This window comes from Alligator sinensis, unplaced genomic scaffold (assembly GCF_000455745.1).
Source record: "Alligator sinensis unplaced genomic scaffold, ASM45574v1 scaffold1140_1, whole genome shotgun sequence".
Lineage (NCBI taxonomy): Eukaryota > Metazoa > Chordata > Crocodylia > Alligatoridae > Alligator > Alligator sinensis.
The window spans coordinates 998,407-1,022,118 of NW_005842441.1; the positions used below are offsets into that span (position 1 = coordinate 998,407).

At 49.1% G+C, this 23,712-nt stretch overlaps 1 protein-coding gene across 2 annotated transcripts in view; it reads left to right on the forward strand.

Annotated features, from left to right (window-relative positions):
* LOC102380035 (deleted in malignant brain tumors 1 protein-like) overlaps positions 1-23,712 on the forward strand; it is a 42,779-nt gene that overhangs the window by 14,503 nt on the left and 4,564 nt on the right. Inside the window, exons 2-13 of one of the 2 annotated variants that reach the window (XM_014523080.2) lie at positions 369-395; positions 2,067-2,396; positions 4,616-4,945; positions 5,641-5,970; positions 6,743-7,072; positions 8,514-8,840; positions 9,266-9,595; positions 11,355-11,684; positions 12,309-12,638; positions 13,256-13,585; positions 14,849-15,178; positions 16,023-16,349. In XM_014523080.2, the coding sequence (XP_014378566.1) occupies positions 369-395; positions 2,067-2,396; positions 4,616-4,945; positions 5,641-5,970; positions 6,743-7,072; positions 8,514-8,840; positions 9,266-9,595; positions 11,355-11,684; positions 12,309-12,638; positions 13,256-13,585; positions 14,849-15,178; positions 16,023-16,349 (3,651 nt within the window). The remainder of the gene's footprint in view (positions 1-368; positions 396-2,066; positions 2,397-4,615; positions 4,946-5,640; positions 5,971-6,742; positions 7,073-8,513; positions 8,841-9,265; positions 9,596-11,354; positions 11,685-12,308; positions 12,639-13,255; positions 13,586-14,848; positions 15,179-16,022; positions 16,350-23,712) is intronic. The other variant, XM_025212040.1, reaches the window with a different exon arrangement.

Here is a 23,712-nt window from a genome sequence, read left to right on the forward strand (position 1 = left end):
ACTTTTGTTTTAGTTAGTACTTCATTAAGGAAATACTAAACTAAATATGCAGTATTTAAGGTACATTAATAAATGTGTAAACATGACAAGAAAAACATTCCTTACAGTTAGAAGACTGAGGAAGTGGAATAGACTGCCCGGGGAAATTGTGGAATACCCTGTATTGGATGTTTTCAAAAGGAGGCTGGATAAGCATTGGACAAGGATTTGGGATAGCGTTCCTGCATTTGTGCATAGAGTTGGACCAGATGACTCTTGATTTCCCTTCCAATTCTATGATTCCATAAGTGTTTTGACATCGCCCAGGAAGTCCAGCTTTTGCAGAGCTGTAAAATGCAGACTTATGCCATGTCTTTTCTTTCTTTCAGTTTCCATTCCAGGATTCCTGGTGCCTGGTAAGTATTTGCAGTGTGCAAGTGGTGCATGAATCTGTGCATGATTCTCTGGGTATTTAGCCCATAAATTGGAGTGGAGGATGGTAGTGTTAGGATTATTTAAGTAGTGACTATATTATGTCACTTGGAGCTGGGAGATGGTGGTCTACTTCCTCATGTGGTCACTTCCTTTCCATGCAGTGCATATTCCTTTCCAGCTAGTTAGAAACAATAGACACTGACCCAGCCTGGTTAGGATTTTGTGAGGTGCTAATATTGTGCATTTGAGATCCCTGGATGACAGAGGCTATATTAATCCACAGTTATGTTACTAAAACCACTGAGTGTGGCTGAAGGGCAAATAGGACACATGGAATCCTGGCTGTCCAAAGACCCAGGCCATATTGTGCCCCTGGGACCTGCTATTGCCCAGTGAGTCAGAGTGATTTGTGGCCTTTGATCAGCTCCTATGTGAGGTAGCAAAGTCAATAAAAGTTTGACTCAGTAAAAAATGAGATCTCTGATGTGGCTATTAGCAGTTTTCAGTCGCTGAAAAAATCGCAGCATTGAGCCCCAAATTCATGTGAAGGGATCAGGGGCAAAATTTTCAACAGCATCTCAGACCAGGATTCACAAAGAAGCTGAGGCATGTTAAATGGGATCTCAAAAGAAAAAAATCAGAGAAATGCTGCCTCACCCCCTGGGCACCTATAGTCCAGGTATTGAGCATGCCCAGAGCTACTGTCATCCTGGCAGAGCCAAGTGCAGAGGAGCCCATCTAACACCTAATTCCATCTGGGATTCACATGCTAGACATCCCTGTACCCAAATCACCAGAGATGCCCAATCAGGTAGGCTTTCTAGGGGCACCTGTTGGGTGGGCACTCCCACCACAGTCACTGTACAATGCTGGGGTCAGAATCCAGCCATGACTTCATTGAAGCAAATGGGGCAAATTGATTCCAGATTTCTCTCGAAGTAATTGAGATCAGAATGAAGCCCTGACTTCACTGAAGCAAATGGGGTATACCTGGATTGACCGGGGGGTAACCAGGTTCACAACCAGAACCCTGATGCTAGTGCTGTCCTGGCATAATGCCAGATTGACTTTGGGGAACCCCAAATCAGATTCTGGGCTTTGACTCTCACTGTCCATAGGGGATCCTGGTTTTCCCCTAAGTTCATAACCTACAGTGAAAGAGTGATCCCGGACTTAGGTTAGAGGGATGATCTGGCCCTAATGGACATTTTGCCTTTATTTCTTGTGGGACACATTTCAGGCCAGCCTTCCATTTGGGTTTCTCAGCCCTGCTTGTGGCTGGTGAGCAGTCCTGACCCACTCATAAATAGAGGGGGAAAGGTCAATGATGCCAGCTGCAACAAAAGGAGTCAGGGGAGGTGGCTGGGCACAAGCAACTAGGCTGCAGGGTGGCACTGATGATCACAGGGGACACCCAGCTCTGTGGTGGGGTGCCCCATCTCCTTGGATGCTGTATAATATGCAGGAACAGATTTGGCCCTGTACCTCTTGAGAGTTAGTGAGAACTGACCTAACCCACAGGTAGAGAAGACCTTGTGTTCCATTCCCAGCCTCCCGAGCCACTCATTCAACTACCAGGTCCCTTTGCAGAAGAAATTCCCTGTATTCCATGTCTTATTCCTATATTTGAATATTCCTTTGGGTTGTTGCAGGATCAGCCACTCCAGGCCCAGCTGAGATCCGACTAGTGAATGGTCCAAGTCACTGTGCTGGGAGAGTCGAAGTGTTTTATAATAACACATGGGGCACTGTGTGTGATGACACCTGGGACTTAACTGAGGCCTATGTGGTCTGCAGACAGCTGGGCTGTGGGACAGCACTATCAGCCCCACGCGGGTCTCGCTACGGAGCAGGATCTGACCGTATCTGGCTGGATGAAGTAAACTGCACAGGGACAGAATCTGCCCTCTCTGAATGCAGCGCAGACCCTTGGGGAAAACATAACTGTAACCACATAGAAGATGCCAGTGTTGTGTGTTCAGGTAACCTACATCCTTCACAAAGCTCAAGGGGTAGAAGGCATCAGGTTTGGTGCTTTGAACCATAAATCATACTTTTCCTTGTGAGTCAGAACTGATCCAGGGCTCTGCGCAGAGTCTGTGCTTTGGGGAGCAGAGTAGCAGCTCAGTCACAGTACTCTTTGCACATTGACCTCATTGATTCAGCCAGGAGCTAAACACTGGCTTGGCTAGTGTTTAGTGTTTAGTATGGGATTAGTGTTTAGTGTTTAGTGTTTAGTATGGGATTCAACATAAAGGGATCCTGGTTTTCACTGTTTAAAAATCCCAAATTCTATGATTAAAAAATTCTAAAATCCACATTTTTCTGCAATTAAAATGAAATGCCACTATATATAGATATAGGTATCAGTTGAACACAATGTTTTATTGATATATTTACAATTTTGAAGCAATTTGGAAGCCTACCAGTGCCCCAATCATTATAATAAAATAAATTCTATATATTTTGGCATTTGATTTTGAATTTTTTATCATGAAAAATCAGCGCTTCTCCTGCCCCCTTTGCTTACCAAGATGTGGGTCCAGCTGCCATTATCTTCTCTCCTCCCTGCTGTTCTGTGGCACTGAGCAGCCCTGATATGCTGGTGCCCTGCCCCTGCCCATGCCATTGCCCCTCACTCCCAAGCCACAGCCCCTCCAGCCCTGATGGTTCCCCTCACTCCCAACCCACAGCCACCCAGCCTTGCCAGCGCCCCCAACTTCCAATCCACATCCCCCTGTCCCTGCCAGTACCCCTCACACCCTACCCACGGCCCCCTGGCCCTGCCAGTGTCCATCACTTCTGACCCATAGTCCTCTAATCCTGACCGTACCCATCACTCCTGACCCAATGCCCTCAACTCACAGCCCCCAGTGTGGGAGGAAGGGGGTGGGTGTGTGGGAAAGGGGGGGCAGAAGAGCACATGAGACATGTCTGGGGATAAGGGGGCACAGGTGACACCCCAGGAGTGTGTGTGGGGGGGGGCATGTGCCCACCCCCCAGATTTCTATGTCCACATTAGGGCACAGGGCTGCAACTGGGCTGAACCAGCTCTGGGGGGGGAATTGCCTCCACAGCCCAGCAGGGAGGACCCAGCGTGGGAGGAAGCACTATGCCACCATGAGTGCCAAGGTGAAGCACGACAGCATGGTGTTGTTCTCCCTGCTGCTGCTGGATGGGCAGGGGGTGCCTCCCCTTGATGGCCATGGTAGCACTCCCTCCCACACTAAGTCCTGCCTGCTGGGTCATGGAAGCAGCCCCTGCCTGGAGCTGGTCTGGCCCAGCTGCAACTCTGTGCCCTGTTGTGGGTGCATAAATATGGGGGCACAGGGGCCCCATCCCTGCATTGCCTGTGCCCCCCTGCCCCCCTGATGTGTCCCCTGTGTCTCTCCCAGCTGTTCCCATAGACTTACCTGGAGGAAGCTGTGGGAGGTGCTCTCCTCCATCCTGCCTGGCTGCCACTTGCATGTCTGCATGCATACACGCACATGGCACCTCCTTCCCTCTGCATCCCCTCCCCCCAGGCCCAAGCAGCCCACTGCAGGCTGGAACTCTGCTGACCTGAAAGGGAAAACCCACAGTTTCCTAGGTTTTTCTCCTTTAAAGGAGAAAATCTGTGTTTTTCCATGGCAAATGGAAAACCTGGATCCCTGGTGATAACCTCTCTCCATTGGCAGCCCAGCAAGGTGATGGCCCTGCACTGCATGAGGTGATGCGTGCAGTGCAATAGGAAGCCCTCCTTCATCCAGTTTCCTGGTTGTAACTGTGTCCCACTGGGCACAGTGGGGCACTGTGAGACCTTTGCTCCCACTAGTCAGCTCTGGTGTCAAGCTGAGCCTAAAGCCACACAAACAAATTAGGAACTGGAGCTTCCTCCTGCACAAAAAAGGATCCTCATCCCGTTATTATGAGTAATTAGCTGTGAACCTGATCAAATTGCTATGGGTAATTAGCTGTGAAACTGAAACATGCCTCAAAGCTGGGTCTGGACACTGAAGTCCACCTCACCTGCTGTGCTACACAGTCCTCTTCTTGTGCCCTGTCTCCTAGAGGCCCTGATCTCTCAGTGGTGGATACCTGACACTGGTGGTCAGGGAACCTCTTAACCTGCAGCTGCTGCATGCAGAGGCCACTGCTAATCCTGTAGCATCTCCCGTAATTAGATTCTTTCTGAGCATGTGCTTCCTTGGGATGTTTGCAGGCTCCGACACTCCAGAGCGAGGCCCGCTCCAACTGGTTGATGGCCCCAACTCATGTGCTGGGAGAGTCGAGGTTCTTCATGACCATCAGTGGGGAACTGTGTGTGACGATGGATGGGATTTAACTGATGCTGGAGTGGTGTGCAAGCAGCTGGGCTGTGGGACAGCGGTATCAGCCCCAGGCAAGGCTTACTTTGGGCGAGGACATGAACGCATCTGGCTGGATGAAGTGAACTGCACGGGGTTGGAAGCTGCCCTCTCTGACTGCCAAGCCAGTTCATGGGGAAAAAATAACTGTTACCATGGGGAAGATGCATCTGTGGTGTGCTCAGGTAGCTCTCAAATGTCTCTATGAGTGCTGTATAGAGTTGAGCAAGGGCTGCTTGTGGATGCTTGTTCCTTGTACTCAGTGATGCTTTTGGTGTCCTTTATGGTGAAAAGGCCTGTGCTACAAGATTGGGGCAGGAGGCATTCCATAAGGGGTGCTCAGGGCCAGCACTGCCCACCGTGCCCCTGGGTGATGCTAAGGAGGGCTGTGCTTCAGGGAGACATGCAGGAGTTACCATGAGAGGCTTTTTCCAATATCTGCTGTCTTTGAACCCTGTGAGAAACAATGTAGCACTCTTGCCCTTGATCTTACTGGACACATGCAGTGGCAGATGAAGCATGCAGCCTCCCACAAGGATTAGTTACCCTGGAATTCTTTGCCAAGCCCCTGTCTCTGAACCCAACTGTTCTGTCCCCTTTGCATCTCTAAGTATTAGTCCAGAATGTTAACACCCTCTGTGGCTGTAATTGGGTACAGGACCTTCCCATACTTCCTGTGACCATTCCCTGAGCCAGATCTCCCTTGCCTGTCCCTGTTGCCTGTTACTATCTAGGGTTGGCTGCACGTTGGAGATGGTGAGGGAATTCTTGACCATGTGTATTGACACTGTTTAGACCCACCAGTTTGAGGTGCAATATTCCCAAATATGTCTGTGCACAGAAATCTCCCTAAGCGTTTATTCTCTTATTGTGTCTGCAGCTTCAAATAGTTTTGATCCAGTTGCAATCCAGCTAGCAAATGGCACGAACCGCTGTGCTGGGCGAGTTGAGGTGCTTTACAACAACACCTGGGGCACCATTTGTGATGAGAGCTGGGATTTAACTGAGGCTCAAGTAGTGTGCACGCAACTCGACTGTGGGACGGCAGTGTCAGCCCCAGGCAGGGCTCACTTTGGAGAGGCATCTGACCACATCTGGCTGAAGAAGGTGAACTGCACAGGGACAGAAACCAGCCTCTCCCTGTGCAGAACTACAGTTTTGGAAGACAGTAGCTGTACACATAAAAAAGATGCCAGTGTTGTATGCGGAGGTAACTGTCCCTTTTCATAATGATCAGGGAGCTGCAGGGGCAGGTTTAGAAGTTTGCATGATGCCACCTCCTTTCCTTTCTGAGTCTGAATTAACTCTAGTGCCCCAACACAAGTTGTGGGCTGACCATAACATTAACAGGCATTCTCCCCTGCAGTGAGACCTATGTCTCAGGGGAGCACTAAAGCACTGCAAAATATGGAGATGGTTGGGGAAGAAATCTTTGTAATTGTGACTGAGCCATCTTCTGCAGCATGGTACTAAAGGGGCTCAGCACTAGACGAAGTAGTGTGCAAAATGCCATAGAATGGCTTTTCCTTGACCTCTATACCCTACTGTAGCATAACAGGATCCTCTGTAATCCATTGATGTCACTGGTTTGAATCAGTGCATCTAGCCTATCAGGAGGATGAAACAACCACGGTCCTAAGTCAAGCCTTCTAACCTCCTTGCTTGGGCCACTTTAAATCTCTAGTAATAAATATGAATCATAACATCCCTCTTAGCTGTGAGTGGACAGAAGATATTTCTTCACTTCCTGTCCAACAAAGTCCAAATCTACCCATGCCCTTTCAGTCAACTGCTCTTTACCAAGCTAAAAGTGACAGCAGTTCACCCTGCAGAGAAACTCCTCACAGAGACCCCTAATGTGCAGTAGCTATGTGCAGAAGCTGTTTGGACCCAGGAGTGGAAAATGCTACCTTCCTTGATATCAATAGAGATCAGATGCCTGGGAATCACTCTGAGTATTTATTCATTTGCGGTGTTCACAGGCTCAGTTCCTCCAGCTTTAGCTCAGGTCCGGCTGGTGAAGAGCTCAAGTCGCTGTGCTGGAAGAGTTGAGGTGTTTCATGATGGTCAGTGGGGAACCGTGTGTGATGATGACTGGGACTTAAATGATGCTGGCATTGTGTGCAGACAATTGGGCTGTGGGACCGCAGTGTCAGCTCCACATAAGGCTCACTTTGGGCTGGGCTCTGGGCCCGTATGGCTTGATGACATTAACTGCGTGGGGACAGAAGCTGCCCTCTCTGAATGCAAGGCAAAGCCTTGGGGTCAAAATGACTGCAGCCACGCAGAAGATGCCAGTGTGGTGTGCTCAGGTAAGCCTCATTCATTATGTCACCATGGTTATTTCAGGGAGCAGGATGAGGGCTCTTAATGGAATGTTATTCCCTTGTAGTTAGTCCAGATTCAGTTTTCCATACTGTGTTGTCAAAATATTCTGCAGATATTAGGGTGGGACTCAGTAAGAAGCTCTCACCCATCAGACTCATTGCACACCGTGATGTTCCAGCAAGAGGTTGGGGCCTGAAGCATTAAGAGCAATTTTGGGATAGCAGTTTGGGGTACTCTCCTCTTAGAGTGTGTGCACAATGCCCCTGTGTGGTCCTAAGGGAGGCTGTTTCAGCAAGGAGTGGATGAGGCGGTCACTGTAAAAGGCCTTTTCTCTCCCCTGAATGCTATGCCCGTCTATGGTTCAATGCATTCTCTGGCCATTGACCATAGTGGTTAGATACAGTGCCAGACAGCCTGCAACCTTTCACCAGTAACCCTAGGAATCTCTGGGTGGCATTCTGTTCTTTCCTGATTCTCTAAGTGGCCCTTTCTTGGATGTCTATAAGGTATTTTTGGCACTTCAGTGCCCAAGGAAATCCTATTGCTTGACATGTAGCCCTGTGTGAAAGGATGAGTATATTAGTCATGCATGCATGACCAGGGCTCATCATGCACAAGGCTCTTGTGGATGCATAGCAGACCTAGAAAATGGAGTCAGCCAGACCCTGTGACTATGGGACCTAATCTCAGGAAGAAGAAAGAGGGGTGTGTGTTTATTTCCCCATATCTTATTTTCCTCACAGCTTAGTGGCTGGGTCTTGATTTCTAGGCCCCTTTCACCCAGAGAGGGCATGAATCAAGACAGAAGACTTCAGGTCACCCATTATATAACCTTTTTTCCAGCACTTTTTTTTTGGAGTTGAGCCATTAACAGCCACTGGAAAAAAATGGATGAAGGGCAGTGCCAGAGAGAAAGTGCCTGCTGCTGGAAACAAGAGTCCTTTACTTTCTTGTTTAGCAGCCGCCTCACTGAGCCACACACATCTGGCTTGCTTCCTTCCTCCTGGCCTCATGTTTCCTGCAAACCTCCCTCCCAGGGCTGCCCAACGGCCAGATTCAGAAAGAGTACCAGAGAAAGACTTGGTCATGGCTGATCAGGAAAGAATAGAATGAAACGTTTGGCCAGTCATTCAATTCCCCATCCCATTTTTCTGGCCAAGTTTAACTACCGTATTACTCTGAACCTGTAACCTTCCCTTAAGCCATGATGGGGTCCAGGACTCTTCCACACTTCCAGATTTCCCCTGCCTGTCTCAGGTGCCATTTCTTACCTCTAGGTTTGGTACCAATCAGTGGTGGTGAAGGAACCTATGACAGACTGTAGCTGTCTACAGAAGCCTTTCAGTTAGGGCTTGCATTCTCCACTGTTACTAATGATCAGATGCACAGGATTTTCCATGTATTTATTTCTTTGCATGTTTGCAGATTTAGACATAGACCTGGCTTCAGTCCGCCTAGTGAATGGTCACACTCGCTGCGCTGGGAGAGTTGAGGTGCTTCATGACCATCAGTGGGGAACAGTGTGCGATGATAACTGGGACTTAAAAGATGCTGGCGTGGTTTGCAGGCAGCTGGGCTGTGGGACGGCAGTGTCAGCTCCAGGAGGGGCTCAATTTGGACGAGGCTCTACCCGTGTCTGGCTGGATGATGTGAACTGTATAGGCACGGAAACATCCCTTACTCAATGCAATGCCAGGTCCTGGGGAGTTCATAACTGTCACCATGGAGAAGATGCTGGCGTTGTATGTTCAGGTATCTCATGCAGGACTGCTACATGGGGCAGGTTGTGGTGTCATTAAAGGGTTCTTTCCCCTTGAAGTCAGCTCTGAATGTTTTGTACCATGGGTTGTTAAAGGTGAGTTTTGCAGAGAGTGAGGTGGCTGTGGGCACTCACTAAAGGGTGAGTGCCCCTTGCAGTGAGGTCACTACTAGCCACAGTGTTGATGGCAGTGATATGAAATATTATTTTACAGGGAGAGGGGTGTCTCTGTGAGACACCCTCCCATCGCTCTTTATGCCATATCACTGCTTAATATGGTGTTAACTATATTAAGGCCATGGATGGTTGCATGTCAGCAGTCATAAAGAGGGGGCACAAGAACCCATCTTCCCCACAGTTACTAGTGATCATACATACAAGATCCCTCCTAAGCATTTCTTTCCTGTTGTGTTTACAGACACAACCATTCCAGAACCAGTTCACCTCCGGCTGCTGAATGGCTCAAATCGCTGCACTGGAAGAGTCGAGGTGCTCCATGACAAGCAATGGGGAACTGTGTGTGACAACAGCTGGGATTTAACTGATGCTGAAGTAGTGTGTAAACAGCTGGGCTGTGGGACAGCATTATCTGCCCCACTTGAAGCTCACTTTGGAGAAGGATCTGAGCACATTTGGTTAGATGATGTTAACTGCAATGGGACAGAAACTGCTCTCACTGAATGCAAGGCCAGGCCTTGGGGAAACAATAGCTGCCACCATGGAAAAGATGCTGGCGTGGTATGCTCAGGTATCCCTCATCCTCCATGCTTCCCTAGGTACTGAAAGAAGCAGACTGGGAAATTTCCATCTCACAGTCTGCTTTTTCTGATGGAGGCAATGCTGACACCTGCAACCAGGGCAGTGCAAAGGCATTTCAATAAGGAGCAGCCAACTTTGCAGTCTGTGCTGATCCTGGATCCTTCAGTTCTGAAAGCCTTTCCTTCAGGAAAGCTGGGAGGGGTGGGGGGCAGTATTCACTCTTGCCGCTGTCAGCAGTGACTCTGATGATCCAGTACAGAGTTAAGACCATTCTGGTCAGGAGCAGTGAATGGGTTGAAGAGAGAGGCATTTGTCCATGTCAGATCAGTCTGATCCCTGTGCCCCACTACAGCAAAATGGAGCAGTGTATGTCTCTAGACCCCACCAGCTGAATTTGATGTTATGTGGAGCTGGCTGCCACTTGCAAGAGACAAGAAGTCCATGGCTACTTTGTCAAGAGTCTTGGACCTAACACTGTTGTGCCCAATTTGCAACTTATATAATGAGCTCTAACCTTTAACATTCCCCAACAATTGTGTCAAGATAGAGGTTCCTTCTTTCTTCCAGTTCTACCTAGCCCACACACTTATTTCCCTGTCCTATTTCTTGGCTGCCCCATCCCACTCCAGAGGTGGCTGCGTGTCAGTGGTAGCAAATTAACTGCTGATATGTAGACATCCCTCTTGGAGGCCAGTCAGACTGATCACTAATGCTACAGTCACCAGCATCACTATCTGCACCAGATACAAAGAAAAGCCTCTGAGAGTTTTTCCCTTGGCATGTTGCAGGCTCAGTCATTTCTGTCCTGGCTCCACTTCGTCTGGTGAATGGTTCCAGTCGCTGTGCTGGGAGGGTCGAGGTGTTTTATAACAACATGTGGGGCACCGTGTGTGACGATGACTGGGACTTTTTCGATGCTAACGTGGTGTGCAGGCAGTTGGGTTGTGGGACAGCCATATTAGCCCCATGTCGGGCTCTCTTTGGACAAGGATCTGCCCATATCTGGCTGGATGACACGGACTGCAGAGGGACTGAAGCTGCCCTTTCTGAACGTGGGGCCAGGCCTTGGGGAATCAATAACTGTAATCACGGGGAAGATGCCGGTGTGGTATGCTCAGGTACCCCTCATCCATCATGTGATAGCAGGTGTTAAAAGGATGAAGGTGGGGCTCATTAGGCATTCTTTCCCCTTGCACTCAGGTCTGACTGTAACTTCCCCCTTGTGTTTCATGGAGAGATAAGGGCCCCCATTAGCTGTTGCTCTCCTCACTACATGTTGATCTGATACCCCATTGTGGGGCTTTTGGATGTGAAGCAAGAAGAAGTGTTAAGGGAGGTGTGAGAGGCTTTCTGCCCAGTCCAGCTCTATGGGATGCTATGCAGCACATATCCACTAGTCAGATTTGCTACTGGAGAATCTACAGCTGCTTCTGGATCATTCTGTAAATTGCTGGTCTCATAAGACCCTGTTCTAGATTTTTCCAAGACTTTTATTTAACCCCAAAATTGATCAAATGATAAATTACCCAAAATTACTTGCTAACATTTCTTTGGCCTCCTTCCCAACAACTGGAGCCTGCCCTGGTGGTGGCTGCCCACCGATATTTAGTAAATTAGGTTTTCATAGGCAGTAGCTCTATGCAAAGACTGCACCATCCTGTCAGTGGCAGATGCTATGTTCCCCCACCACAGTAGTGGTAAGCAGCAGAGGAATGTCTGTGAGAGTTATTTCCTTGGGTTTCTTTCAGATGGAGCCATTCCTGCCACCAAAGAGCTCCAGCTGATGAACGGCCAGAACCGCTGTGCTGGAAGAGTCGAAGTGTTTCATAACAACCAGTGGGGAACTGTGTGTGATGACAGCTGGGACTTAAAAGATGCTGGGGTGGTATGCAGGCAGCTGGGCTGTGGGACAGCAGTGTCAGCCCCCGGTGGGGCTCGGTTTGGGCGAGGATCTAACCGTATCTGGCTGGATGATGTTAACTGCCAAGGGACGGAGGAGACTCTCACTGAATGCCGGGCCAAGCGTTGGGGAAACCATAACTGCAACCATGGAGAAGATGCTGGGGTGGTGTGCTCAGGTGATACTTTTGATCCTCAGCATTGGGGCTACTCCAGGAAGGGGACTGAAATATCACCCTGGGACAGTGCTGACTAAATATGGTTTCTAGGTGGCAATGTGATAGAGGGAGATGTCCTTGTGGAGCAGGATAAGTCCCTTTCCCCTCAGACTTAATAGTGTCCCAAGTGCTGCAGTGCAGGGCTAGCAGACTGTCTTTTAGAGAGCAGGAGATGATCAGTATGGAGCTCAACATACTCTAAGCCTGTGCCAGCTCAAATGTCCTGGCATTGTGCTAGGTCCCTGTTGGGAGGGAGTAAAGTACATGGGGTGATACAAAGTCATCACCTGTATCAACTCCCAAGCTCAATATGGGGTATCCTGTGACACAGATCCCAAAGGCTGCATTTGCTACCTGAGGAAGCCTACAGCTGCCCCTGGGGACAATGAGCTCAGGGTTTCATTGTGAATTGCTGGCCTCCACTAACTTCATCTGGATTGTTCCCCTGAAGTTTTTTAGCCCAGAAAGTACTGAATGATAAATTACCCCAAATAGCTGCATCCTATTAGCCTGAACTGCTTCCCAAAAATCCTACCCTGACTCAGTGATGGATCCTCTGTGTTAATTCCCTTGGATGTCTTACAGGTGCAGAAATTCCTACCTCAGAAGTGCTCCGACTGGTGAATGGCCTGGGCCGCTGCTCTGGGACAGTCGAAGTGTTTCATGACAACCAGTGGGGAACCGTGTGTGATGACAGCTGGGACTTAAGAGATGCTGGGGTGGTATGCAGGCAGCTGGGCTGTGGGACAGCAGTGTTAGCCCCCGGTGGGGCTCGGTTTGGGCGAGGATCTAACCGTATCTGGCTGGATGATGTTAACTGCCAAGGGACGGAGGAGGCTCTCACTGAATGCCGGGCCAGGCCTTGGGGAATCCATAACTGCAACAATGGAGAAGCCGCTGGGGTGGTGTGCTCAGGTGATACTCTTGATCCTCATCATTGGGGCCACTCCAGGAAGGGGACCCTGAGACAGTGCTGACTACGGGTTCTAGGTGGCACTGTGATAGAGGGAGAAGTCCTTGTGGAGCAGAAGTTCCTCTCCCCTTAGAGTTAATGCTGCCCCAAGTACTTCAGCAAAGGACTGGTAGACTGCCTTTCAGCAAGCAGGAGATGATCAGTACAGGGTTCAACATACCTTGTACCTGTGCCAGCTCAAATGTCCTGGCACTGTGTTCATTTGCTGTTGGGAGGGAGTGAAGTACATGGGGAGATACAAAGTCATCACCCGTGGTCAACTCCCAAGCTCAATATGGGTCTATGGTGTATCCTGTGAGACAGATTCCACAGGCTAAATTTGCTGCCTGAGGAAGCGTATAGCTGTCCCTGGGGACAGCGAGCTCAGGGTCTCATTCTGAATTTGTGGCCACCTCTAACTTCATCTGAATGATTTCACTATGGTTATTTAGTCCAGAAAGCTACTGAATGATGAATTACCACACTAGCTGTATCCCATTAGTCTGAACTGCATCCTAATAAACCTAATTTGTTCCAGTGATATTTCTTTTATGTCTTTACTCTCTTGTGTTTGTTGCAGATGGAGCTGTTATGGGCTCAGGAAAGGTCCGAGTGGTGAATGGCACAAGCCGCTGCTCTGGAAGAGTTGAGGTGTTCCACAACCAGCAGTGGGGAACCGTGTGTGATGACAGCTGGGACTTAAGAGATGCTGCAGTTGTGTGCAGGCAGCTGGGCTGTGGGACAGCAGAATCAGCCCCAGGCGGGGCTCGGTTTGGGCGAGGACCTGACCCTATCTGGCTAGATGAGGTGAACTGTGTAGGGATAGAAACTGCACTCTCTGAATGCAGAGCTGGGCCTTGGGGAACCCATAACTGTAACCACGGAGAAGACGCCGGTGTGGTCTGCTCAGGTGATGCTCTTTCTCCTTGGCACTAGGCTGCTACAGGGAAATTATCTTGGAGTCTCCCTGGAGGATGTTTCTGAGTCATGGATGCTCCCAGAGCTGCTGTACCCTGGTCCCAAGGGGTGCTGTGGTGCAGGAACCCATAATCCAGTAGGGGTGTTTATCCCTTAGATTGAGTGCTGAGCCCAGTGCCCTAGTGCAGGAGTGGCCAATCTGCAGCATGGGTATCTAAAGTGGCATGGGCAATCTTTGTGTGTGGCAGGAAGCAGACTGGGGAGAGGATAGGCAGCTTAGTGGCAGATAGGGCAGGAAGCAGAAAGCTGAGCAGCAGATCAGCTAAGAAAAAGGGATCAGAGTGGCATTTAGGAGGGTGTCGGGCTAATTTGTGCTAAGTGCCAAAAATGTTTGCCCTCCACTGCTTTAGTGCATCCCAACGAAGGCTGTGCTGCTGAGCTAGCTTTAGAGTACAGTAGGGGATGCTTTGCCCTCACAATGACTACTGACCCCAGTGTCTTTGTGTGTCATGGTAGGGGGCTGTGCAATAGGGTATCATTAGGATTCAGTAGGGGAAGTTCTTCCCAGGCAGTGAGTGCTGACCCTAGTGCCCCAGTATGTTGCAAGGGGAGTTGCATTATAAGGGTCAGGGAGGCTCTCATGTCAGAGTAAGCAATCCTCCCAGAGTGCCTTAGCACAGGCCTAGTAAATGGTGTGTCAGGAAGCAGGAGGCAAGCAGTCAAGGCCTTGACGTGCTCTGAGTCACTGCTGATCCAAATGCCCAGGCACCGTGCTAGGAATCTGCTAGAGGGGATTAGGTGTCTGGGCAGTGAAATCTTTTTTCCCAGCATAGATCATTCTGACACAAAAACACAGTATGGCTTGATGAGGTGCTTTGCAGAGCACAGATTCGACTCTATGCTGTCATGTAGAGCCTGTAGCTCTTAACAGAGTCTATAAATTCAGGCTCCCAATATGAATTTTTGGCCTCTTCCTTAGACCTCATTTGCAATTAATTTCATCTTGGCTATTAAGCCCATGAATTCAGTGAATGATTAATTATCCAAAAATGTTGGATCACATTGCTTGGCACTAATTGTTTTTGATGTTATTCCCTCCATTAGTGGTTGTATGGCAATGCTGATGGGTGGGTATTTCACATTCAATAGCTTTACTGAGAGGCCATTGAACCCTGTCAGCAGGATGCTCTGTTCACATCACTAATAACCAGAGGCAGAGTAACTTGAGATTTTTTTTCCCTTGGGGTGCTTGCAGGGGGAGCCATTCCAGTCACAGTAGAACTTCGACTTGTTCAAGGCCCAAATCACTGCTCTGGAAGAGTTGAGGTGTTCCACAACCAGCAGTGGGGAACAGTGTGTGATGACACCTGGGACTTAAGAGATGCTGCAGTTGTGTGCAGGCAGCTGGGCTGTGGGACAGCAGAATCAGCCCTAGGCGGGGCTCGGTTTGGGCGAGGACCTGACCCTATCTGGCTAGATGAGGTGAACTGTGCAGGGACAGAAACTGCACTCTCTGAATGCAGGGCCAGGCCTTGGGGAACCCATAACTGTAACCACGGAGAAGACGCTGGTGTGGTCTGCTCAGGTGATGTCCTTTCTCCTTGGCATTGGACTGCTGCAGAGAAATAGTCTGGGAATCTTCCAGAGATCATTCTTCCCTCAGAGTCCCTCTAATGTCCCAGTGTGTGGCTGGGGGTCTCTGTGTCTGCCATGAGTGGGACATGAGTCTAGTAGGAGGTGTTCAACCTTCACAGTGAGTGCTGCCCATGACCCAGTGTGTCATGAGGGAGGCTGCCCTACAGAGACAGCATTAGGGGTCATGATGGGATGTTCTTCTGACAGAGTGTACTGTCCCCTGAGTTTCCTAGGTCTGTACCCTAGCACAGGGCTAGCAGATGAGGTTGGAGGGAACAGGAGGCAATCATTCCAGGGCTCTGCATACCCTGAGTCACTGCTGACTTAAATGCCCCAGTACTATAGTAGCAACCTGTCCAAAGGGGCTGGATGTTGGAGGCAGTGCAAACTTCCTTCCCATCTTGGGTTGTTCCAACTCCCAACCAGCATATGGCTCAATGGGGGTGCCATTTATTACAGGTCTCATGCGTCAGAACTGCTGTCAGTTGGAGCCAGCACCTCTTCAAGAGGACTGAATGTGGGATCACACTTTGGATTGTTGGCCTTCTTAGACCTTGTCTGGGTTATTTCCACATCAATATTGAGAACCCCAAAGTACTGACTGGCATTTTCTGGGGACTGTGCTGCCCCAGAAGTGACTGCATGCCAGTGCTGGAGAGTGAGCTGATGGTGCATAGTCACAGTGGGCTCAAGCTATATAGTCCTATCAATGAAAAGTACTATGATTTCCCCACCTCACCAGTGATAATAGCAGAGGAATGTCTGTAAAAGTTTTTCCTTGGCTTTTTTTACAGGCAGAAACATTCCTGTCTCTGCAGAGCTCCAACTGGTGAATGGCCCAAGCCGCTGTGCTGGAAGAGTTGAGGTGCTCCATGACCATGAGTGGGGAACTGTGTGTGATGATGGCTGGGACCAAAAAGATGCTACAGTGGTCTGCAGGCAGCTGAACTGTGGGAAAGCTGTATCAACCCAAGGAGCTAATTTTGGGAGAGGATCTGACCGTATTTGGCTGGATGATGTTAACTGCACTGGGACAGAGGCTACCCTCTCTGAATGTAGGGCCAGGTCCTGGGGAGACCATAACTGCCACCATGGAGAAGATGTCGGTGTGGTGTGCTCAGGTAACTCTCAAGCTCCACAAATTTTAGTAGATGATACTTTCCTCTAGGAATCCATGATGTCCTTAATGCCTCAGCATGTCCCTAGGGGCATGTGTTGTATGAACGGGTATGATACTAGTTCTGCAAGCTCCTCTCCCAGCTCTGAGCAGAAAGTTCACTTTGGCCTCTCTTGGTTCAATAGTATGCTGTGAAACCTTAAATCTTGCTGTTTGGATTGGGAGTCAGGTCCTGCAGAAGCTCACAAGGATTAGAAACTAGAGTTGGGCTCCTAACTGGATTGCTCTGGCAATCTGTACCTTAGCTAATGAAGTCTGAACCTGTGCCACTCCTTGCAAGCTTTGCCTAAACACAGGATTTTTCCCTCACTGTCTATCCCGAACCCCTTGACTTTCTTTCTCTGTCCTGGAGTCTGAGCTGGGTCTGTTCTCATTCAGAAGCTGTGGGCAGAAACTGGTCAAATGATTATGTTTATATTCTTTAAGGTTGATAGAGAATATTATGGCTATCCAGACAGGTCTCCTAAACAAAACAGGCCAGGGATTTTCAGGCAGCAATTCATTGATCCAGCCTTTGACTTGTGTTTGAACCATGACAGATGTTTAACACATTTGAAATATCAACAACAGAGAATCCATCACCTCCCTCAAGAAATTCATTCATCAACTTATTATCTCACCATTATCAGTTTCTGCCTAGCCTCTGCTTCCAACCACTAGATCTCTTCATGCCTTTCTCACATGGATCCATTTATAATTAACCTTTGCTTGCTGCTATATCCATTGCATTCCATTCATCCACCCAGCTGGATATTTTGTTGAAGAAGGAAACCATTTCTGTTTGGCCCAGTTTGTTCTGGGGAAGTCCATAGTGACTGCTTGTGATCAGCCTTTCCACCTCCAGACGCACACAAATGAACTTCCTTATGATATGTTACACTAACTTCCTGCATATTAAGATCAAGAAAACTGATATATAATTCCCTGGGTTCTCTTTTTTGCCTTTTTTAAAGTCTCCGGGTACCTCATCTGTCTCCCATGACTTAGCAAATATTATTGCCAAGGTCTGCGAGATCCCCTCTGCCAGTTCCTTCAGTTCACCCTTTTACCTATAGCAGTGGTTTTCAACCTTTTTTTCCTTTGAGGACTCCTAAAAAAATGTCTATGGAGGTGTGGACCTCTTTGAATTGTAACGATAGGTATTCACATATGTTTGATTGATCATAGTAATCTTTTGTGGACCCCTTAGACTTAGTTTGTGGACCCCCAAAGGTAGGTGCATTACTGTCACCTACCTTGCATGCTGGAGAGTAGCCTCCTAGAGTGCAGCCAGAAATTCAAAGCATAAACACCCAACTGTAGCCTTGAATTCATCTGTAAGGGCTTTTGTTTTCGATCAGGATGTTGGATCATGTAGCTGAGCCATGCATGAGCCCCATCTCAGACCGGGGCACAAATAAGCAGGGACCAGGAGGTTTTCAGAATCATAACAAAAGGGGATTCCATCTGGTTTGTATTGCTGCCTACCCCAAATTCCCCTCCCCTGTCCCTTTTCAAAGATGCCTCTCATGAGACACTACTACAGAAGGAAGTTCACCCTGTCTTGGCTCTGTCGTTTATAAACAAGTTATCCTGCACCTCAAATGAAAGAAGTTTCACAGGAATTTTTCCTGATTCTAAAGAGATGAGAGGGGTGGCAACTGGTACTAGATTCTTAAGAGACGCTCATTTGCAAGCTCAAATTCAAAATGTTTCCTCTGGCATCAGTTTTCCCATCTCTACATGAAGGGGACTGGTGCACATCCATCTACTTACAGGACACTCTCTTTCTCATGTTGTCATAAGACCCTTAGACAAGGGGTGTCTACACTTTTGGGTGGGTCAGGACCACTACCAGACTAGGATCCTGTCTTTGCTGTCTTTACGTTTGTCTGGACCATCATGGTGGTGTTTGCCAGCTAGAACAAGCATAAACAGGTCTTGCCCATGTCACACCCCTCTCCACCCACAGTCAGTTTCCACACCCATAACTTGAGTGGTGAGGCCTTTGAGGCTGGCCCTCAGTTTTCAGCATGCAAGTAAATGCCTGTTGAACCTCATGGACATAGTCCCAGTTTGGAATATAATTGAGGGTGCATGTAGGTTGAGTGTGAGCAGAGCATGCCCAGGCCTGTCCTGAGTGGGATTCTATGTGGCCTTGGACTAGAGAAGCCTTCCAGGGCCCCAAATATCATCACCAAAGTCCTTTCAGTAGTAGTGGCTCATCTCAGGAGGCAGGGAGCCATAGGATGCCCTTAATTTGATGACTGACTATAAAGAAGGGACTAGGTACCATAATAAGTACTCAGTAGTCTATTTTGCTTATTAAAGTTTCATGTCTAAAATAGTGCTAATATGCAGTAGAAATAGACTACTGCACATTAAGCATCACTGAAAAGGCACACGCTTTTGCTACTGTGCATTAGAGCAGTCTAACACGCATTTATGTAGTATCTCATATTAGAGGTTATAAACTTAATATGTAGTAGCAAATGCACATTAATGTATGTGTAGACGTGCCCCCTGTGTGCCATTCCTGGCTGGAACATTTCACAAGACTGCAGCCTTCTCTAACACCACCAGGGGGCTCTAGTGAAGGATGCAGCAACATGCATGCATGAAGTGTAGTGTTTGGTGGGGGCAGGGGGTCTCTGTGCCTCCCTGAACTTTCCAGGGTAGGAGGCAAGAGGCACTCCACCACCTCCTGGGGTTTTTCCACTGATCAGAAATTTGGCCAGTCTACAGAAGTTATTTAAAGAAGTTGCTGAAATGCTGTAAAATACAGCACTTCAAATTTAATACCTCATTTAAGAAGGGTTAATTTAAAGCACTGTACCCATTTATAAAGTGTTGTAAAGTTATGCACTTCTGTTAAGTCATGGCAATAAAGGGCTTTAAATGACAAAGAAAGCAACTTCTACAAACACCTTTGGGGCTGGAATTCCTGTGGTAGGATCCCTGCACTACTACGACAGGCCCCTTATGACTCCCAACTAGGTACCTGGGGCTTTCTGTGTCAGGAGCTCTCTCTGCCCTAGAATCACTCTCTGGGATGGGGGAACTCCCTGTGTGTAGAGCAACCTTCCCCTGGGGAACATTCCCAGAACATCACTGCCCAGGCTTATCCCCCAACCAGCCCCCACACCCGCACTGCCCCTAGAGCCTAGGGCACTTTTACATGTGCTCTGGTGGTAAGAGGTGTGGTGGGCCAGTAGGGGGTGCTCCTGCATTGAGCCACCCACCTCACTGCATCCAACTACCTTCCAGGCTCTGAGTGCCTCCCTGGGGGCACCTCACATCCGGCCAACCCCCTTCCTGGAGCACACCCACATGCTTGGGGGTAATGCTGCCACCGCCTAGAGTCTGGACTGATCTTGGACCTTTGTCCTCTGGGAAATACAGGCCTAGTAGTCCTTGAGAGTACTTGACTCACTGCAAGAACTTGGGGTGCTTTTTTCAGTCTGAACCATAAACAGTGATCTCCCTTGGTCAGCTGAACCAAGGGGACCCCAAGACATAATCTAGGCCAGAGCTTTCCAAACTGTGTGCCGTGACACATTAGTGTGTCGGCGGCAGTGTATAGGTGTGTCGCGCGAAATGCAGAAAATTTTGCGGAAGGGCACCGCAGAGCTCCCTTACTCGTGTCTGCTTCCCTTGGCCCCTCCCCCGGAACAGAATTACTGTGTCGCGAAATGATGCACGTCTAAAAAGTGTGTCACCAACATGAAAAGTTTGGAAAGCTCTGATCTAGGCCCTCTCCCAATAAATCTCCCCTACTAGGTACAAAGGAGAACTTTATTGGTTACAAGGAGTAGGTTTGGAATAGGGTATGGGGTAGAGCAATATCAGACAAATCCCTTAGAACAAACAGTGGCATGGTAGCATTTGATTATGCATCTGTGTTACTGCAAGCTATATATCTAGTTAGATCTCAAGTAGCTTACTAATAAGTATCATCCAGATGCAGGTAGAGATTTCCTCTGGAGGCAAGCAGTTCACTGACCATGAGTTTCAAGACAGAGAGTGAGTTTCAGATGGTCCAGCTTCCCCAAGAGTTCTCATCATGGCTGCTGCCCCACCTCCTGGACAGTCCTTCACTTATATAGACCTTATGACCTCATTTACCTGATCCAATGAAAGCCAGCAACTGTTGGCTGCCAGCCAACCAATTTGAAATGCATCACTGGTTGCTGGGTAGATTGGCAGAGTCTCTAGCCCTCTTCTAGTCATGATGACATTGCTTAGAAAAACAGGGAATTTAAGCCCCCACCCAGGTGTGTGAGGCCAGTCATGTAGGCAGAGGGAGCAGGTTTTCCCCTCCCTCAGGAATGTATCCAGCTCAGGTTACAACTCAGGGTCACCTGAAGCTGATGGGCCAGAGGTGTCTGCCCTTTGCAGTGACCATGCTAATCAAATTGTCAAATTAGGCATCCACCTGATAGAGTTTGGGGAGAGACAGAGATGGCATTCTACTACAGGAGGGGTGGCACTTCAATTAAAATGGCTCCAAGAGCCAGTCTGATTAAAGTACCACAGTGCCTCAAGTATCAGCATCTTCGTGCTTCAAAATGGCAATGGGGCACTTGAACTAAAGTGTGACATTGGTGAGCCTCACGTCCAGTATCACCCTCCGTTAGGTAGCCCCTCCCCTTGTCCCACCTGCCATGACTTTGATGTTATCAGTGATTCAAAGGAGGGCTTCAGTGGAGCTCTTTTACCAGAGGGGTTCCCCGACATGGGTGTACTCACAGTTGAGGCTTCCATTGTTCCACAGGGCTTCGCCACCCCTACACCCCATCCACTCACCAACCAGTCACTTGCTGGTGAGATGGTGACCTGCTGCTCTCCGCAGGCTTTCTTGCTGGGAGGTATCCCCGACCGTAGGGACCTAGGCTAATGGTCACCTTCAGTCAGCCTGTCTTAAAATCCTGCTGACTCCACCACTAGCTCAGGTCGTCTCCCTTTTTCTCCCCTGGTGTTAGAAATAATATTCCTCCAGGATGGGGAGGCTTCCCGGATCAATGCCCTGGCTCCGGCGATCCCTAGGGACCACTCCTTCTGCCCCTGCCGGGGTGTTTGGTTTTTGCTTCAGCTGCTGAGCTGATGCAGAGCCGCCTGACTGAGGCTCTCGCTCTGGGGAAGCCGCAGCACCACCGACATGCTGCACATCTCCTCTCTCCTTCCCGCGGGGTTTGCTGGGGCTTTTAAACTTTCCCACGGCGACCGCTGCAGCCGCCACGATTGGTTCAGCTGTTCCCCTTACCGGGAACAGCTGTTTAAACAGCCGGCGTAATGCCGGCTCGCGCAGCTGTAATGGCTGCTGCTGTGGTCCCAGCTCCGACGCTGCCGTCCCTCCTGGGGGTAAGTAACCTGGCCCGGGGTTCTGTTTAGGGGTTGTCGCTGCCCCCCAATCTTCTCTGTCCTCTGCCTGTGCCCATGACGGTGGCACGCCGCCGTCACATAAAGCTCTTTTGATGAGCTTTAGTTAAAGAGCCCCCATCACGATTTTGAAGAGTGGGCACACTGATACATGAGACGTGGGAGGTTGCTGGAGTGTGTAATTACCACCCTCCAGCAGACTCATTTAATCAAGTTTGTTCTGATGTACTGTAATTACAGCATGTTGGAGCAGCCTTCATGCTCATGTACAAGCACCCCTGATCTCCAGCTCCCAGCCCCCTCTACCTCTCTAATTTCAGGAGTTAGGGAACCCCCATCTCAGACTCCAACACCCATTCCCCTGGCTGCCCTCCTGCCTCAGGCCCTCCATAAGATCCAGTGCCCTCCTCCCCTCACTAAACCATTGTCCCCTCCCCCAGTCAGACCCTGCTGTGTCCCCAGATCACTACTGATGCTCCAGGAACCAGGATTCCAGGACTCCATCCCCCATTCCTCCACCTCTCGATTCCTGTGGTCTCTTTTAATGCTCACTGCCTAGACGGCAAGTGGTTAAATATGGGCCCAGCCATTTTAAACTCTTCTGGCTGGAGTCAGAACAGGGGCTGCATGTGTGCCACCTGGCTGAAATTGATTCCTTTTGTAAACATTTCAAAGTGCATTTCACTTTGAAATGTTTCATTTGTTACATCTCTCTGCACCCTAAAATATTGCTGTATAGTGCACTTAGGTATGTAAATGTGATTCAGTTGTGGAAATAAGTAAAATAGAATCACACTTACCTGGATAAGCACCTATGTGCCATTTAAGTGACTACTCAGAAAAATGGGATTCTATCCCTGGGACACTGGATGAGATATATCACATTTTCAACAACCCCCTAGCCTTGCCCAGCTTATTTTTAGGAATAAACTCCCAACTGAAAGGCTGCGCTCCTGGATTAGGCAACAGGCAAGGGGGACCAGCGGGAGCACTGGTGCCCCCCTGGAAGTGCCGGCCAGGGAGTGGGAGTGTTGCAGCCACTTCTGGAAGCTCTGCGGCCACTTCTGAAAGTCAGTGAGTGAGATCAGCCATGAGGGGAACCTCCCCTCACTGGTTGGTGAGATTGGCCATAGGTGGACCACTCCTGGTCACTGACTGGTTGCTGGGGGGCAGGGAGTGCATGTGCCCCCACCCCCGAGTAATGTGGCACCAGTTGCCCATGATACCAGTAGTGGCTTTATGGCTTGTTGGGTGTGTCTACATGGGCAAAAGATCTGGGAGCAGGGTTGGGTTACACATAAGGCGAAGCAGGCACATGCCTAGGGGCACTGGTGTACCAAGGCACTGATGTTCTAGTGTTGTGATTTTTTTATTGGAGTAAAAAGAATAATTATCATAAAAATATATATCGTATATAGTATTATAGATAGGGACAGCAAACCGCAACACATGCTTGAAACCTTTCTGTTGGACTACCCACAGTACAGATGACCGCTAGATGTTGATATGTCTTTGGCTCGGAAAAAACAGAAGTCAGAGTAGATAGATTGTAAGATTGTATGCCTAGGGGTGCATGAAGTGTAAATCCGGCTCTGTCCAGGAGCAGTTTACTCTTGAGTAAACTACTTGAGAGTAAATGCTCCCGAGCACATGTCTATATGTCCAGGGACGTAGAAGCAGATGTGATGCTCCTACTAACATACTGCTCCCACTCCTTGAGGCCCTGCAACTGGTAACTAGGTTGAGCTCTAAGCTGTCTCCTGGCAGGGGCTGGGACATTGCCTGTTGCCAGGGCATGCTCCACCACTGGAGCCGGGCCAGGGACAATGTCCCCTGCCCTGCAGCAGGGAGCTACCAGCCCTTGGTCCACAATTGCAGGGCTGGGAGTTGGGGATCCTTCTCTCCTAGCCCAAGTTGGTTGCAGGACCCAGGCTGGGAGATCCTTATCT